Source organism: Pristis pectinata, chromosome 38 (assembly GCF_009764475.1).
Source record: "Pristis pectinata isolate sPriPec2 chromosome 38, sPriPec2.1.pri, whole genome shotgun sequence".
In the NCBI taxonomy this organism is placed as follows: Eukaryota; Metazoa; Chordata; class Chondrichthyes; order Rhinopristiformes; family Pristidae; genus Pristis; species Pristis pectinata.
The window spans coordinates 1,061,871-1,077,172 of NC_067441.1; the positions used below are offsets into that span (position 1 = coordinate 1,061,871).

Genomic DNA, 15,302 nt, shown 5'->3' on the forward strand with positions numbered 1-15,302 from the left:
AACACACAAGGTGCTGGAGGAACTCAGCAGGTCAGGCAGCGTCTGTGGAGGGAAATGGACAGTTGACAATTCAGGTCTCCCTCCATAGATGCTGCCTGACCCACCGAGTTCCCCCAAAGAAACTTACTGTGCCGGTAACTGCCCCCATTAACCTATCTGACCTCGCTCTATCAGAGATATTACCTACACCCCCCACATTCTCCGCTACTGAAACATGACTAGTTTTCTCTTCTGGTTCTGACGCAGGGTCTCGACCTGAAACGTCGACCATCCCTCTGCCTCTTCAGATGCTGCTCGACCCATTGAGTTCCTCCAGCGGTCTGTTTTTTTTCCTCCAGATTCCAGCATCTGCAGTCTTTTGATTGCTCTTTCCCAGTTCCGATGAACATTAACCGTTTTTCTCTCTCCGCAGACGCTGCCTGACCTGCTGACTGTTTCCTGCAATTTTGTTTTTAAATTCCAAGGCGCAGCCTCCCGTTGCGAACGTAAATGCAAGTCCTGTTTTCTGACTCGTTACCAACAGTGCAAGGCGCCCTCGAGCACTGACCACTCACAACCACCCTGGGAAGCTCTTGGACAGCACACTCACACAGCATCAGGCTGACAGTGAATCAAGTTGCATTTATTTACAAGAAAGGTGATTTGACAGAAGTAGAGCAAACACGGCACAGCACCCACCGACAATAATGGGCCGATAACAGTGGCAGCACTTGGCTGGGATCTAAGGGGAAGCTTCAGTGAGGCTGTGCTTAAACCCTTGAACCGTAGTGTGGAATGGGCTGGTGGGGGTGGAGATACCAATCCCTCACACACAGCCAACTGCTGGAAAGGTTTCATTAAGTAACTGCATCCTTGCAGCAATTCCCTCCCAGGGAGACGCTTCGGGAACGACTCCCCGCTGAATCCAGTCACCTGCAAGTCTCTGGGAATATCCTGGACCAGAAGGTGATTCAGCTTGCTCTGCCAGGATCCATTGAATCACCCATTCCCCCACTCGCTCCCCATGGTCTTACCAATGGTTGTCCCCCCACCCCCCCACCCCGGTTCCAGCCCAAGTCTTCTCTGGAATCCTGTTGACTCTGAATCCCGAGGCCTGAACCTCATCGCTGCTCACTGCACACATTCATTTTCCTTCCACCACTCATGTCATCGGCCGATTATTTTCAACTCTGTGCCCCCGCCCACCCCGATCCTCACGCAATCCCTTAACAGAAACAGCCTCCGCGTGGTGCAGCGGGCAGTGCCACTGCCTCACAGCCCCAGAGACCCAGGTTCGATCCCGACCTCCGCCGCTGTCTGTCTGTGTGGAGTTTGCACCTTCTCCCTGTGACCGCGTGGGTTTCCCCCGGGGGCTCCGGTTCCCTCCCACAACCCAACCACGTGCGGGGTCGGTGGGTTACGAGGGAATACAGCAAAACTCTGGTAATCCGGCATCCACTTGTTCAAAGATCCTAATGGTCCGGCATCGGGCTCACTCGACTGTGGGCTGCGAGGGTGGGGAGGGGGGGGGATGGGGGTGAGGGACTGGGGACTGGGGGGATGGGACTCGGGGGGTGAGGACTGTGGACTGTGGGGTGGATGTGTGTCCAGAGTTGAAGGGTCCAGAACACCAGGAGCAGGAATGAAGGGGCGGTGGGGGGTGTCTGTTGTTGGATCTGGGGTCCGGAGTGCTTGGATATTCCCTGCTCGCTTCAGAACACGGAACACGAAGCAGTACCGCACAGGAACAGGCCCTTCAGCCCACCATGTCTGTGCCGAACACGATGCCAAATTAAACTAAATCCCTTCTGCCTGCACACAGTCCGTCTCCCTCCATTCCCTGCACATTCACCTGTCTGTCTAACAGCCTCTTGAACCCCTCTATCGTATCTGCCTCCACCCCCACCACTGGCAGCCCGTTCCAGGCACCCACCGCTCTCTGTGTAAAAACCTGCCCCACACATCTCCTTTAAACTTTCCCCCCTCACCTTAAACCTGTGCCCTCTGGTATTTGACATTTCTACCCTGGGAAAAAGATCCTGTCTACTCTATCTGTGCCTCTCATACACTCACTTACACAAACTCTCCCACACACCCGACACACAGATCGACACACACCCAACACACAATTAGTCTCCCAGTGACACGGAGGAAGATCACCTGGTTCCCTTTGAACTGTCAGAGAGGTACAGCAGGGAAACAGGCCCTTCGGCCCACCCAGTCCGTGCTGATCACCAACCACCCATCTACATTAATCCCACTTTACTCCCCCCACATACCGCCCCCCCCACCCCAGATTCTACCCCTCACCCACACACCCGGGGCCAATTAACTCACCGATCCCGCGCGTTGTTGGGATGTTGGAGAGAACTGGAGCCCCCGGGAGTGGGGGGGGGGGGGGGCGGTGGGGAGCCCACACGGTCACAGGGAAAACGTGCAAAATCCACACAGACAGACAGCGCCGGAGGTCGGGATCAAACCTGGGTCTCTGCAGCTGGAAGGCAGCGGCACTACCCAGTGCCCTCACATTAGCAGCTCACAGTCGCTTTCCTCCCCGGGTTAGAGGCCCTCTTACTGGGCTGGGGGGGATGGTGAAGGTCCCGCCGGCGGGGCCTAGCATCGAGTGCGCTCCTCCCTCCACAGCCGCTACCCGACCTGTCAGTGACCGAGTAGGACGGGGACCGGCCCTAGTCCCGGCCTCCCCTGAACTTGGGCCAGGAGGCCTGCGGCTCCCTTACATCTGGCTCCCGGCACCGAGCCCACACCATGCCCTGGCACTCAGCCTGGCTGTAGGCCGCTGGCCCGCTCCTGGTCCCTCCGGTCTGCCTGCGGGCCTCCCGTTGCGGCCTCCACTCGCCCTCCTCCTCCTCCTCCCCCCCCAGGAGCCGGTACTCCAGCTCACTCACCCACTGCCTGGCCCGTTGCTCACTGTCTCCTGGGCCGGCCTGGGCCGAGAGGCCACGCTCGGCGCCCGGTGGCTGCGGGAAGGCCGGCTCGTTCTGCGGGGCCTGCCCTGCTAGGCCTCGGCGCTGGGAGGCCCGGGCATGGCCGCACGGCAGCGACGGGTGGCCCGGTCCTCGTCCGCTCGCCCCCTCCGCCCGGGCATTGCCCTGGCAACTGGCTTCGGGCCTATCCCACAGGTCGCAGGTCGAGCCGCCCGGCCTCGGGCTCCCCTGCCGCCCGTCAGAAGCGGCCTCCCTCCAGCCAGCAGCCGGCCAGTCTGCCTCGGGGAGCAGGGGCCCGAACGGGTCGTCCGGAGGCAGGTGGAGGCCACCGGGCGAACTTGGCCCCTTCCCTCTGGCTGCTTGCAGGCCGTCCAGCCAGTCCAGGCCCTCGGCACAGGGGCTCCACAGATCGGGCGCCGCCGCTGCCACCCTGCAGCTGGGCGGAGGGGCCTTGGCCGTCACAGGCCGGGCGGCCTCCCGGTGGTTGGCCCAGCGCTCCGGGCCGGGTCGGTGGAGGTCCTCAGGGCCCGTGGCCTCGCTGCAACCGCCGGCAGCCTCTGACCCGCTCGCCGACACGCAGTCCAGCCCCTCGTCCACGAAGGGAGCTGGTGGGCTGAAGATGCCGAGGTCTGGGAAGGCTGGGGGCTGCAGACTCGCCTCGGGGTGGTTGTAACCAGGCTCCACGCCCTGCTCCTGCGGCACAGAGGGGTTCAGATGGGGAGGGTCAGAGAGTCACAGAGTCATACTGCACGGAAACAGGCCCTTTGGCCCAAATGCTCCATGGATGCCCATCCAAGTTGGTCCCATTTGCCCAATTTCAGCTGATATCCCTCTTAAGGCGTCGGTCAGACCGCATTTGGAATAAAGTCAGCAATTTTGGGGCTTGTATCTAAGAAAGGATGTGCTGGCCCTGGACAGGGTCCAGAGGAGGTTTGAAAGAATGATTCTGGGGATGAAAGGGTTAACATATGAGGAGTGTTTGTCGTCTCTGGGCCTGTACTCGGTGGAGTTCAGAAGGACGAGGGGGGATCTCACTGAAACCTCCCGGATACTGAAAGGCCTGGATAGAGCGGACGTGGAGAGGATGTTTCCATCAGTGGGAGAGTCCAGGATCCGAGGGCACAGCCTCAGAATGAAGGGATGTCCCTTTAGAACTGGGATGAGGAGGAATTTCTTCCGCCAGAGGGTGGTGAATCTGTGGAATTCGTTGCCACAGACAGCTGTGGAGGCCAAGTCACTGGGTGTTTAAGGCAGAGATTGACAGGTTCTTGATTGGTGAGGGGGTCAAGGGTTACGGGGAGAAGGCGGGAGACTGGGGTTGGGAAAAAAAAATCAGCCGTGATTGAATGGCGGAGCAGACTTGATGGGCTGAATGTCCTAATTCTGCTCCTATATCTTACCGTCTGAACCTTTCCTATCCATGTACCTGTCCAAATGTATTTTCAGTGTTGTTATTGTACCTGCCTCAACCACTTCCTCTGGCAACTCGTTCCATACATGCACCACCCCGTGTGAAGAAGCTGCCCCTCAGGTCCCTTTTAAATCTTTCCCCTCTCACCCTAAACCTGTGCCCTCTAGTTTTTGGAGACACAGGAGACCGCAGGTGCTGGAATCTGGAGCAACACACAGTGCTGGAGGAACTCAGCGGGTCAGGCAGCATCCGTGGAGGGAAACGGACAGTCGAGTTCATTTTGGGTTTAATTTGAAGGGTCTCGACCCAAAAAGTCGACAGTCCATCTCCCTCCACAGATGCTGCCTGACCCACTGAGTTCCTCCAGCACTTTGTGTGCCCCGCTAGTTTCTGGTTCCTCTCCCCTGGGAAAAAGATTAACTGCATTCACCCTATCGATGCCCCTCATGATTTTATACACCTCTATAAGATCACCCATCATTCTCCTACATTCCAAGGAATCAAGTCCTAGCCTGCCCAACCTCTCCCTATATCTCAGGCCCTCGAGTCCTGGCAACGTCCTCGTAAATCTTCTTCACGTAAATGCACCAGGAATAAAATGAGGAACAGAGCGAGAAGGTGCACTGGTAAATTGTCAGCGGCACTGAGCGTAGTCAGCAGAAAACTCTTCGCCCTAGTCCAAGTACCTAGGGCACAGGATTAAGGACAGTTTTTAATGAGGGTGAGAGGAGATCTGAGGAGGAATTTCTTCACCCAGAGGGAGGTTGGAATCTGGAATGGACTGTCTGAGGGGGTGGTGGAGGCAGAGACTCTCACAAGTAACAGGTAAGATGCTGGAGGAACTCAGGCAGCGTCTGTGGAGGGAAATGGACAGTTGTATCGGGTCGAGACCCTCCATCGGGCCTGGATCTGGATCTAATATTGACTGACCATCTCCCTCCGCAGATGCTGCCTGAGCCGCTGAGTTTCTGCACCATCCTGTGCGCTGCTCCAGATTCCAGCATCCGCAGCCTCTGGCGTCTCCGCTCTCACAGGCACCTGGACCAGTGAAGGCCACAGATCAAGTTCTGGTAAATGGGATCAGCATAAACAGTCGGCGTGGACGTGATGGGCCGAAGGGCCTGTTTCTGTGGTGCGAGTCTCGGCCCGTCATCCATCCAGTATTGAAGAGAAGCTCTTCCCTCCCCAGAAAGCAGGGGGAATGTGGGAAGGAAACCCGTGGGGTGGGGAGATGGATAAACCCAGGAAGCAGAGAGGAAGGAGGGGGTGTTGAGGAGAGCCGGTGTACAACAGGAACACTGGTAGCGGATCAGCGATGCCCACGAAGAACATTATTCAAGGAGTCCGATGGGATGCCAGTCCTGAGTGGCGCAGTGGGTACAGCTGCTGCCTCACAGCCTCAGAGACCCGGGTTCGATTCCCACCTCCGGCACTGTCTGTGTGGAGTTTGCACATTCTCCCTGTGACTAGGTGGGTTTCCCCCGGGGGCTCCGGTTCCCTCCCACATCCCAACGACGTGCGGGGTCGGCAGGTTAATCGGCCGCTGTGAATTGTCCCCCTGGTGTGAGAACTGGGATGTGGAGAGTTGACGGGAGTGTGCGTTAGAGGGAAAACTAACTGGGGAACAGGATTGTTCTGAGAGAAGGCATAGACTCGATGGGTGAATGGCCTCCTCCTCTGTGGTGCGAAAATATGAAAAAATATAAGCTCTTCACTGATGTACCTGACGGAGGAGGACTCTCGGAGTGAGCTTTGGGCTGGGGTGAGAGGAGGTGAACAGCACAGCTTGCTCTACAACGTCAAGTAACAAACAATCTGCTGGAGGAACTCGGCGGGTCAAGCAGCGTCTGCGGGGGGTGGGGAAAGGAATTGTCAATGCTTTGGGGTCAACAATTCCTTTCCTTGCACAGGTGCTGCTCGAGCCGCTGGGTTCCTCCAGCAGAGCATTGCTCCAGATTCCAGCCTCTGCAGTCTCCCGTCTCCAAAACTCTACGATGTCTCTGCGCAGAGTTTGTTCCAATACCGAGGTGTGAAATGGATAACATGTTGCAGGCAAGGGTGAGCAAGGTTTTGTGGGAGCACAGTGCAATGGATTATACTGGAACTGAATCAGAAATGGGGAGAGAGCGGGGCAGTGGGATTAGTTTGGGGATGGACTCAGGGCTGTGGGGAGAGTGCGGGGCAGTGGGATTAGTTTGGGGATGGATACAGGGCTGTGGGGAGAGAACGGAGCAGTGGGATTGGTTTGGGAACTTCTCTGCCTCTGGACTGGTATACCAGGTTACGTGTCCCTTTCTCCAAAGCTCTGGGTCAAAAGGCAACTATCTTGCCCGATTATTCCACGCCCACCCCCTTGGCAATCCAGGGGACTCACCGTCATCTTCTCCAGTGCACAGATGGTCTTCTGAGCCCTGGCCAGCCTGCTGGTGAGATCGCTGATCCTCTGGTTGAGACCGTTCCTCTCTGCCTCCATGTTTGCAACCTGGAAGGGTGACAGATCGACGGTGAGCAGCCTCGGGCCAACAGCGCTGCAAGAGTCCAGCAAGAGTCCAGCCCCAACGGAGCAACAGGGGGAGGCTGCTGAGACCCCAAGCGTGCCTGCCCCTTCCAGTAACACAAGCCGTTGTGAACCCTTCTACCAGTACCTGTTCAATAACAATCCCCTCACTGTGGTCACCAAAGCTTCAGCTGTTTGAGCGGGGGGGAAGAGGGGGGAAGAGGGAGACTCCAACACAGAAACCCTCACTGAAGCCCCCATGGGGAGATTCCTGAGGTTGGTTTGCGGCTGAGATGATAAAACCAGGAGCCACTTGCTCTTGAAGCTGGGACATGAAGGAACCACGACTATCGTTGAAACCTACCGGATACTGAAAGGCTTGGATAGAGCGGACATGGAGAGGTCTCCATCAGTGGGAGAGTCTAGGATCTGAGGACAAGAGTCTCAGAATAAAGGGACTGAGATGAGGAGGAATTTCTTCAGCCAGAGGGCGGTGAATCTGTGGGATTCGTTGCCACAGAGGGCAGTGGAGGCCAAGTCATTGGGTGTGTTTAAGGCAGAGATTGATGGGGGGGGGGGGGGGGTGCCAATATTGGCTGCCACATTTCCCCACCCCTGGCTGATCCCCAGCAGCACCCCCCAAAACACTCACAATCCTGTCGAGTTTCTGTTCCATGAATCTGTTGGCCTGACGTGTGCGCAGGTAGTTCTGCTGTAACCTGTGGGAGGGAGCACAAGGTTCGGGTCAGATCTCATCTGTCCCTCTGTAACGTGGTGAGGTCTCCCTGACCCAACGCCAGTCTGAGCCCAACACCTCACAAGGCAGTGGTAACATTGTGGCTAAGTTCTCAGCCTGTTAACCAGAGCTCTGGACGACTGTCCCAAGACCCGAGCTTGAGTCCCACTCCAACAGAGGGAGAGTTCAAATTCAAGTGGTGAAATCACCAACCATCACCTTCTAGAACCGAGAGACACAGGAGATGGCAGACACTGGGATCTAGAGCAACACACAATCTGCTGGAGGAACTCAGCAGGTCGAGCAGCATCTGAGGGGGAAAGGACATTTCAGGTCGAACCCCTGCCTCAGGACTGGGGGTAGGGAGGGCCGGCATCGAGAGGAGAAGGCGAGCGGCAAGAAAGGATTCTGAAGGATTCCAGTTCTTGAACCGACCGGCACAACCGTAACCCCACCTCAGCAACGGAACACTGCGGACCACCTCTCGCACCACCGAGGACCTGCGGGCCACCTCTCGCACCACCTCTCCCACCACCGAGGACCTGCGGACCACCTCTCGCACCACCGCGGACCTGCGGGCCACCTCTCGCACCACCGCGGACCTGCGGGCCACCTCTCGCACCACCGCGGACCTGCGGGCCACCTCTCGCACCACCGCGGACTCGTGGGGTTTGTTTTGCACTGATGTCTGTGTGTTTGCACAGTCTTCTTTCCTCTCATATAATTTATGCATAATTTACGTTCTGTGTGTGGTCTGTACCTACGTGCCTGTGATGCTGCTGCAAGCTAGTTTTTCATCGTACTTGTACTTGTGCACGTGACAATAAACTCAAGTTGATTTTTTCCCCAGGGTTGGGGAATCAAGAACTAGAGGCACAGGTTTAAGGTGAAATGGGGGAGATTTAAAGGGGACCTGAGGGGCAACTTCTTCACCCAGAGGGCAGTCGGTATATGGAACGAGCTGCCAGAGGAAGTGGTTGAGGCAGGTACAATAACAACACTGAAAATACATTTGGACAGGTACATGGATAGGAAAGGACCAAACGGGGCAGATGAGCCTCCTGGTCGGCATGGACCAGTTGGGCCGAAGGACCTGTTTCCAAGCTGTGTGAACCTGGTATCAGAGGATCTGAGATATGGCAGGGGTCAAGGTGAACACCACATCTAAGAGGAGGCTGGAAGCACACTCTAAGGGATGGGGGAGCAGGAGAGGTGCAGGAGCTAGAAGATGTGGGATTTTCCAGGGAATTGGTCTGCTAGAGGTCCCCCTGCACGTTTACCTGGAGAACATCCCCCTGAGGTCATTCAGTTCCACCCGGGCTCGGTACAGCTCAGCCTCCAGGTATCCGTGGCTGGACTTAAATTCCGAGTCCATCTCTTCCATCTGGCAGGTGACACAGGCCAGGGGGTGCTGCAGATCCTTGCCCTCTTCCCGCAGGAACCTGGGAGTAACAGCAGGCAGAAGCAGGAGTTAGTCAAAGGGCCTCCAACCAACGGGGAAAGAGGGGAGGAAAATCGTCCGGGAAGAGGGAGCATCGATGTACAGAGGGATCTCGGGGTGCACGTCCATCGCTCCCTGAAGGTGATAACACAAGTAGATAGGGTGATAACGAAGGCATACGGCATGCTTGCCTTCATTGGTCAGGGTATTGAGTATAAAAGTTGTCAGGTCACGTTGCAGCTGCATAAAACATTGTTTAGATTTCTTTATTAGTCACATGTACATCGAAACACACAGTGAAATGCATCTTTTGCGTAGAGTGTTCTGGGGGCAGCTCACAAGTGTCGCCACGCTTCCGGCGCCAACATAACACGCCCACAACTTCCTAACCCGTACATCTTTGGAATGTGGGAGGAAACTGAAGCACCCGGAGGAAACCCACGCAGACACGGGGAGAACGTACAAACTCCATACAGGCAGCGGGCGGAATTGAACCCGGGTCATGGGCGCTGTAATAGTGTTACGCTAACCGCTACACTACCGTGCCTGCCCATATTTGGAGTATTGTGTGCAGTTCTGGTCACCCCATTGCAGAAGGCACGTGGAGGCTTTGGAAAGGGTGCAGAAGAGGTTCACCAGAACGTTGTCTGGATTAGAGGGTATTACCTACAAGGAGAGGTTGGACAAACTTGGGTTGTTTTCTCTGGAGTGTTGGAGGCTGAGGGGAGACCTGTTAGGAGTTTATAAAATTAGGCATGGATAGAGTAGACAGTCAGAGTCCCTTTCCCAGGGTGGAAATGTTAAAAACTGGAGGGCATATGTTTAAAGTGAGAGGGGAAAGTTTAAAGATGTGCGGGGCAGGTTTTACACAGAGAGCGGCGGGTGCCTGGAACAGGCTGCGAGGGGTGGGGGTGGGGGCAAATACAATAGCAACATTTAGACAGGCATATGGACAGGCAGGGAATGGAGGGATATGGTTCATGTGCAGGCTGATGAGATTTAGTTTAATTTAGCATCGTGGTCGGCACAGATACAGTGGGCCGAAGGGCCTGTTCCTGGAACTTTGTGCCTGTTCCTGGAACTTTGTGCCGATCTCCCTGACCCTACAATCAGCAGAAACCAGGGACGTTTGAGCACACACTCACTGTGTGGCAGTGGCACCCCTTTCCCTCTCCCTCTCTACCCCTGGAGACTGCAAAACTATTTCAGATCTCACAAAAAGACACAGAAAACACAATTGTGTTTTTAATCAATTGAAAACCTCAATAAAACACCCAAGAAAGTCTCGTCTATACACCGATTTGACGATGCAGTTTCAGGAAATCAGTGGGAACAGTTCGCCGGGGTGCAACTGTTGCAAGGAGACGGGGGGCTTTGGGAGGTCAAGTCCACAGAGGAGGGTAAACGAGCCTCAAGGCTGGTAAGCCCACAGACATGCAAAGAGGAGACTGGCTTACAGTGCAGACACCCAAAACAAGAAAACAGGATAAACTGGAGGCTTTATTCTGGAATGAAGTGACAAGTTATAGAGGCCTGTAACGTAAAGAGGAGTTCAATAGGGGCAGACAGTGGGAACAATTGGCCCGAGTCTCTCCTCAGTGCATTCTGAAGTTCATCGCCCCAAAACATTTCCTTCCAAGAATTTCCTGCATTCCCTCGTTTATTTCAGGTTCCCTGTATGTGCGGCCTTTGCTTTCTCCACTGGCAGGGAGAGACTGAGGCAGTCGTCACTGATGAATCCCATTGGAAATTCTGGAGACACAAGAGACCGCAGATGCTGGAATCTGGAGCGACACACAAGGTGCTGGAGGAACTCAGCGGGTCAGGCAGTGTCTGTGGGGGGGGGGGGAATGGACAGTCAATGTTCAGGTCGAGACCCTTCATCAGGACCTGAAATGTCAACTGGCCATTTCCCTCCACAGATGCTGCCTGAACCGCTGAGTTCCTCCAGCATCTCATGTGTTGCTGGGAATTCTGGAGAAACTTTCCCCGGAGAATGGAGGGAATCCGGGCGGGTTGAGAGAACAGCAGACAGGGGTTTAAACGGGAGCTGGATAAACACACGAGGGAAGTGGGAGAGAAGGAGAGGGGTAGCAGGAGACTTGGGGTGGGGCAGGAGGACCAGCACAGAGCAGAGGGACCGAACAGTACCCTGATTTTTAGAGGAAGGGGACTGGAATCATTCGGACGTGACTTTCTGTCTATCTACAAGCCAATTGAGACTGGGAGGATGTTTAAGGACTTACTTTGGTTGATGGGCATCTGTCAACAGTTCCTGAAGAAAGACAAAGAAACTGGTTATTGGCCTGTAACCCTGTTGCTGATCTTTTAACATTACCCACATCCAGTTAACCCTCTTTCTGTGATCCTGGGTGTAGTCACCTCCTAAACCCACTCTCTGAAACCCTTTTGTTCTAGCTGAGTACATCCTCTGCCATTAGCAAACTCGTAAAATGGAGCAAGGAACATAATCCCCCCCTAAACATCCACAAGAACCCATCTGACCCCACAGCAATCCTGGTCTCGCCCTATCACAGATATTCCCTTTGCCCTCTCCGTCCCTTCCCCACAACTTCGAACTACTCTTTTCCCAGTTCCAACCTGAGACGTCTCTCTCCACAGACGCTGCCCAACCCGCTGAGTGTTTTATTACAATTATCCTTCTCGATCTCTTCTTCACTCTGCCCTTCCGATTTGTGTCCTCTGCCATCGGTGGACGTGCCTGCCTCCGAGCTCAGGAGGTCCCTCCCTGAACCTGTCTGCAAAGCGCTCCTTGAACGCTTCCACTTTGACCCACCCTTTAAGTCTTGACACCTCCCTCTGCGAGCTGGTGTATGGAATACAGTCAGATTTTTTCGTTACACAACTTTAAAGGTGTTATATTATCATAGAAAAGCCAGCAGGGCCCTGCAGAGTGTTGTAGAACAGAGGGACCTGGGAGTATAAGTCCATCATTCCCTGAAAGTGGTGTCACAGGTAGACAGGGTGGTGAAGAAGGCATTGGGCACACTGGCCTTCATCGGTCAGGGCAATGAGTACAGGAGTTGGGACGTTATATTGCAGTTGTACAAGACATTGGTGAGGCCGCATTTGGAATATTGATCACTCGATGTCATTAAGATGGAACGAGTGCAGAAGAGATTTACGAGGATATTGCCGGGACTCGAGGGACTGAGTTATAGGGAGAGGTTGGGCAGGCTGGGTCTTTATTCATTGGAGCCCAGGAGACTTGAGGGGTGACCTCAGAGGTGTGACCTCAGAGGTGTATGAAGTCATGAAGGGCATCGATAGGGTGAATGCACACAGTCTTTCTCCCAGGGTTGGGGAATCAAGAACTCAAGGGCACAGATCTGAGGTGAGAGGGGAGAGATTTAATCAGAACCTGAGGAGCAACTTCTTCCACACAGAGGGTGGTCCGTATGTGGAACAAGCTGCCAGATGAAGTGGGTGAGGCAGGTACAGTAACAATATTTAAAAAACACTCGGACAGGTCCATGGATAGGAAAGGTTTAGAGGGATATGGGCCATATGGGACTGGCTTAGATGGGAACCTTGAGTGGCATGGATGAGTTAGGCCAAAGGGCCTATTCCCTGCTGTGTTACTCCATGACTCTAAGTCACTTTGGATGAAATGCAAGCTATAGTTTTACTGCTACAAGAAGAACAATTAGTGCTCCCACCAGTAGGAACGTGCTAATTACCCAGATCATGGATGAGGGATAATTGTCGAGGGAGATGGGTGAGACCTCTCCAGCATCCTATACATCCGACTGAGGGAGAGGGGGACGGGGTGGTTTGATGTCTAAAGCACTGAGGTGCTGCAGTTAGTGCAGCCCCAGAGTCTCGGGTTCGATCCCAACCTCTGGCACTGTGTATGTGTGTGTATGTGTGTGGAGCTTGTATGTTCTCTGTGACCACGTGTGTTCCCCCCGGGTGCTCCGGTTCCCTCCCACATCCCGACGACGTGCGGGGGTCGGTGAGTTAATGGGCCGCTGTGAATCAGTGTAGCCGGGTGACAGGAGAATCAGGGGAGAGTGGATGGGTCTACGAGAGAGAGAGTAGGTCACAGGGAAGTAATCTGGCGAGTTACCGGCACGGGAGGGCTCGAGTTATCTGGCGAGGCTGGGACTGCTTCCCTTGGAGCGAAGGCGGCTGATGAGTGACCTTACAGAGGGACGTAAGACCACGAGGAGCGTAGATACGGTGGACGGTCAGAGTCTTTCACCCAGGGTAGGGGAGCAGGTTTAAGGTGAGAGGGGAGAGACCCAAAGGGGACCCGAGGGGCAACTGTTCCCCACACCGAGGGCGGTGGGGATATGGAACCAGCCGCCGGAGGCAGTGGTTGAGGAGCGGGTACGACCACCATCTAGGACCATAGAACGCGGCAGCACGGGAAACAGGCCATTCGGCCCTTCTAGCCTGTGCCGAAATCTAGTCGTGCGAAGGGTTCGTGGCTAAGGGAAGGCCCTGGTCCAAATGGCACCGGCCCAGGTGGGCCAGCATGGACCAGGTGGGCCGAAGAGCCTGTCCCCCGGCCGTGTGGCCCCGAGGGGATGGGGCGGCCCGGACTGGACGGGCCGAGGGGTCTCCTGTCAAGGGATTATAGGCCAGGCCGGGGCTCTGGGCCCGGGGAAGGCCCCAGCCGGCCCCCCCCCCCTCCCTCCTCCTCACCTTGCCGGGCTCGGGGGCCGCCTCCGCCGCCAGCGAGCCGCCGTCGGGCCCCGGCCCCGGCTCCTCGTCGTCGTCCCGCCGAGCGGCCCGAGGCCTCCCGCCCGCCTGGGGCTCCGGGCCCGGCCTGCGGCCGAGGGAGCTGAGCGCGGCCGGGCTCAGCACCTGCCCGCTGATCTCGTCCAGGAAGCGGGAGAACTTCACCTTCTGCCGCACCAGCCGCTCCTCGGCCTCGGCCAAGCGGGCCGCCTGCCCGCCGGGGCCTCCGCCGGCCTCTGCGGCCGGACCCCGGGCCAGCTTCACCGCCATCCCCTCCATGGAGCGGGCCTTCCTCAGCCGCTCGGCCCCGGGCCCGGGCCTGGGCCTCTCCGCCCCGCCGGACCCGGGTCTGGGCCTGGCCTCGGCCTCCCCGCCGCCCAGGCTCCGCACGTCGGCCCAGGAGCGGGAGTGTCTCCTGCCGCCGCCGCCCAGCCGCCGGCCGCCGCCCTCCGACGACGAGGAGGCGGCGGAGGAGGAGGAGGAGGAGAGAGAGGAGTCGCCCGGCTCCTCGTCCCCGCCGCCCCGGGGCTGGCTGTTCGCCCTCCCGCCGGCCGAGCCCGGCCCGGACCCGGGCCTAGGCCGAAGCTCCATCCCCGCCCTCCCTCCCGGCCCGGCGGCGTCCCCGAGGAATGGGCCCCTTCCTGCCCCCCGACCCTTTTATAAAGCCTCTCGCCCAGACCGTGCCCCCTCCCCTCCTCCTCCCTCCTCCCCCCTCCTCCCTCCTCCCTCCTCCCTCCTCCTCTCCCCTCCCCTCCCCATCTCCCCCCTCCCCTCCTCCTCCTCCTCCCCCTCCCCTCCTCCTCCTCCTCCTCCTCCCTCCCCTCCTCCTCCTCTCCCCTCCCCATCTCCCCCCTCCCCTCCTCCTCCCTCCTCCTCTCCCCCCTCCCCTCCTCCTCCCTCCTCCTCTCCCCTCCCCATCTCCCCCCTCCCCTCCTCCTCCCTCCTCCTCTCCCCCCTCCCCTCCTCCTCCCTCCTCCTCTCCCCTCCCCATCTCCCCCCTCCCCTCCTCCTCCCTCCTCCTCTCCCCTCCCCATCTCCCCCCTCCCCTCCTCCTCCCTCCTCCTCTCCCCTCCCCATCTCCCCCCTCCCCTCCTCCTCCCTCCTCCTCTCCCCTCCCCATCTCCCCCCTCCCCTCCTCCTCCCTCCTCCCTCCTCCTCTCCCCTCCCCTCCCCATCTCCCCTCTCCCCTCCTCCTCCTCCCCCCTCCTCTCCCCTCTCCATCTCCCTCCCCTCTCCATCTCACCCCTCCTCTCCCCTCCCCCTCCCCTCCTCCCCATCTCCTCCCCCTCCCCTCCTCCCCATCTCCTCCCCATCTCCTCCTCCCCTCCTCTCCCCCATCTCCTCCCTATCTCCATCTCCCACCCCTCCTCCCCTCTCCTCTCCCCTCCCCTCTCCATCTCCCCCTCCTCTCCCCTCCCCTCTCCATCTCCCTCCCCTCTCCTCCCCTCCCCATCTCCCTCCCCTCTCCTCCCCTCCCCATCTCCCTCCCCTCCCCATCTCCTCATCTCCCCTCCCCTCCCCATCTCTCTCCCATCTCCCTCCCCTCTCCCTCACCGCGGGCTAGCAGATAATTAATGGGGAGAGCA

General features: G+C 57.4%; 1 protein-coding gene across 2 annotated transcripts; it reads right to left on the reverse strand.

Annotated features, from left to right (window-relative positions):
• Positions 1–601: 601 nt before the first annotated feature.
• On the reverse strand, positions 602–14,354 carry LOC127587069 (uncharacterized). Of its 2 annotated transcripts, none has more exons than XM_052045245.1 (6): positions 13,882–14,354; positions 11,256–11,284; positions 8,849–9,010; positions 7,485–7,551; positions 6,710–6,817; positions 602–3,617 (listed from the first exon to the last, which is right to left on the reverse strand). In XM_052045245.1, the coding sequence occupies exons 1-6, from the start codon at positions 14,305–14,307 to the stop codon at positions 2,667–2,669; spliced, it is 1,743 nt and encodes a 580-aa protein (XP_051901205.1). In that variant the 5' UTR covers positions 14,308–14,354; the 3' UTR covers positions 602–2,666. The 2 variants fall into 2 exon arrangements, with proteins under 2 accessions (XP_051901205.1, XP_051901204.1); XM_052045244.1 differs by having other exon boundaries at positions 13,681–14,350.
• Positions 14,355–15,302: the final 948 nt, after the last annotated feature.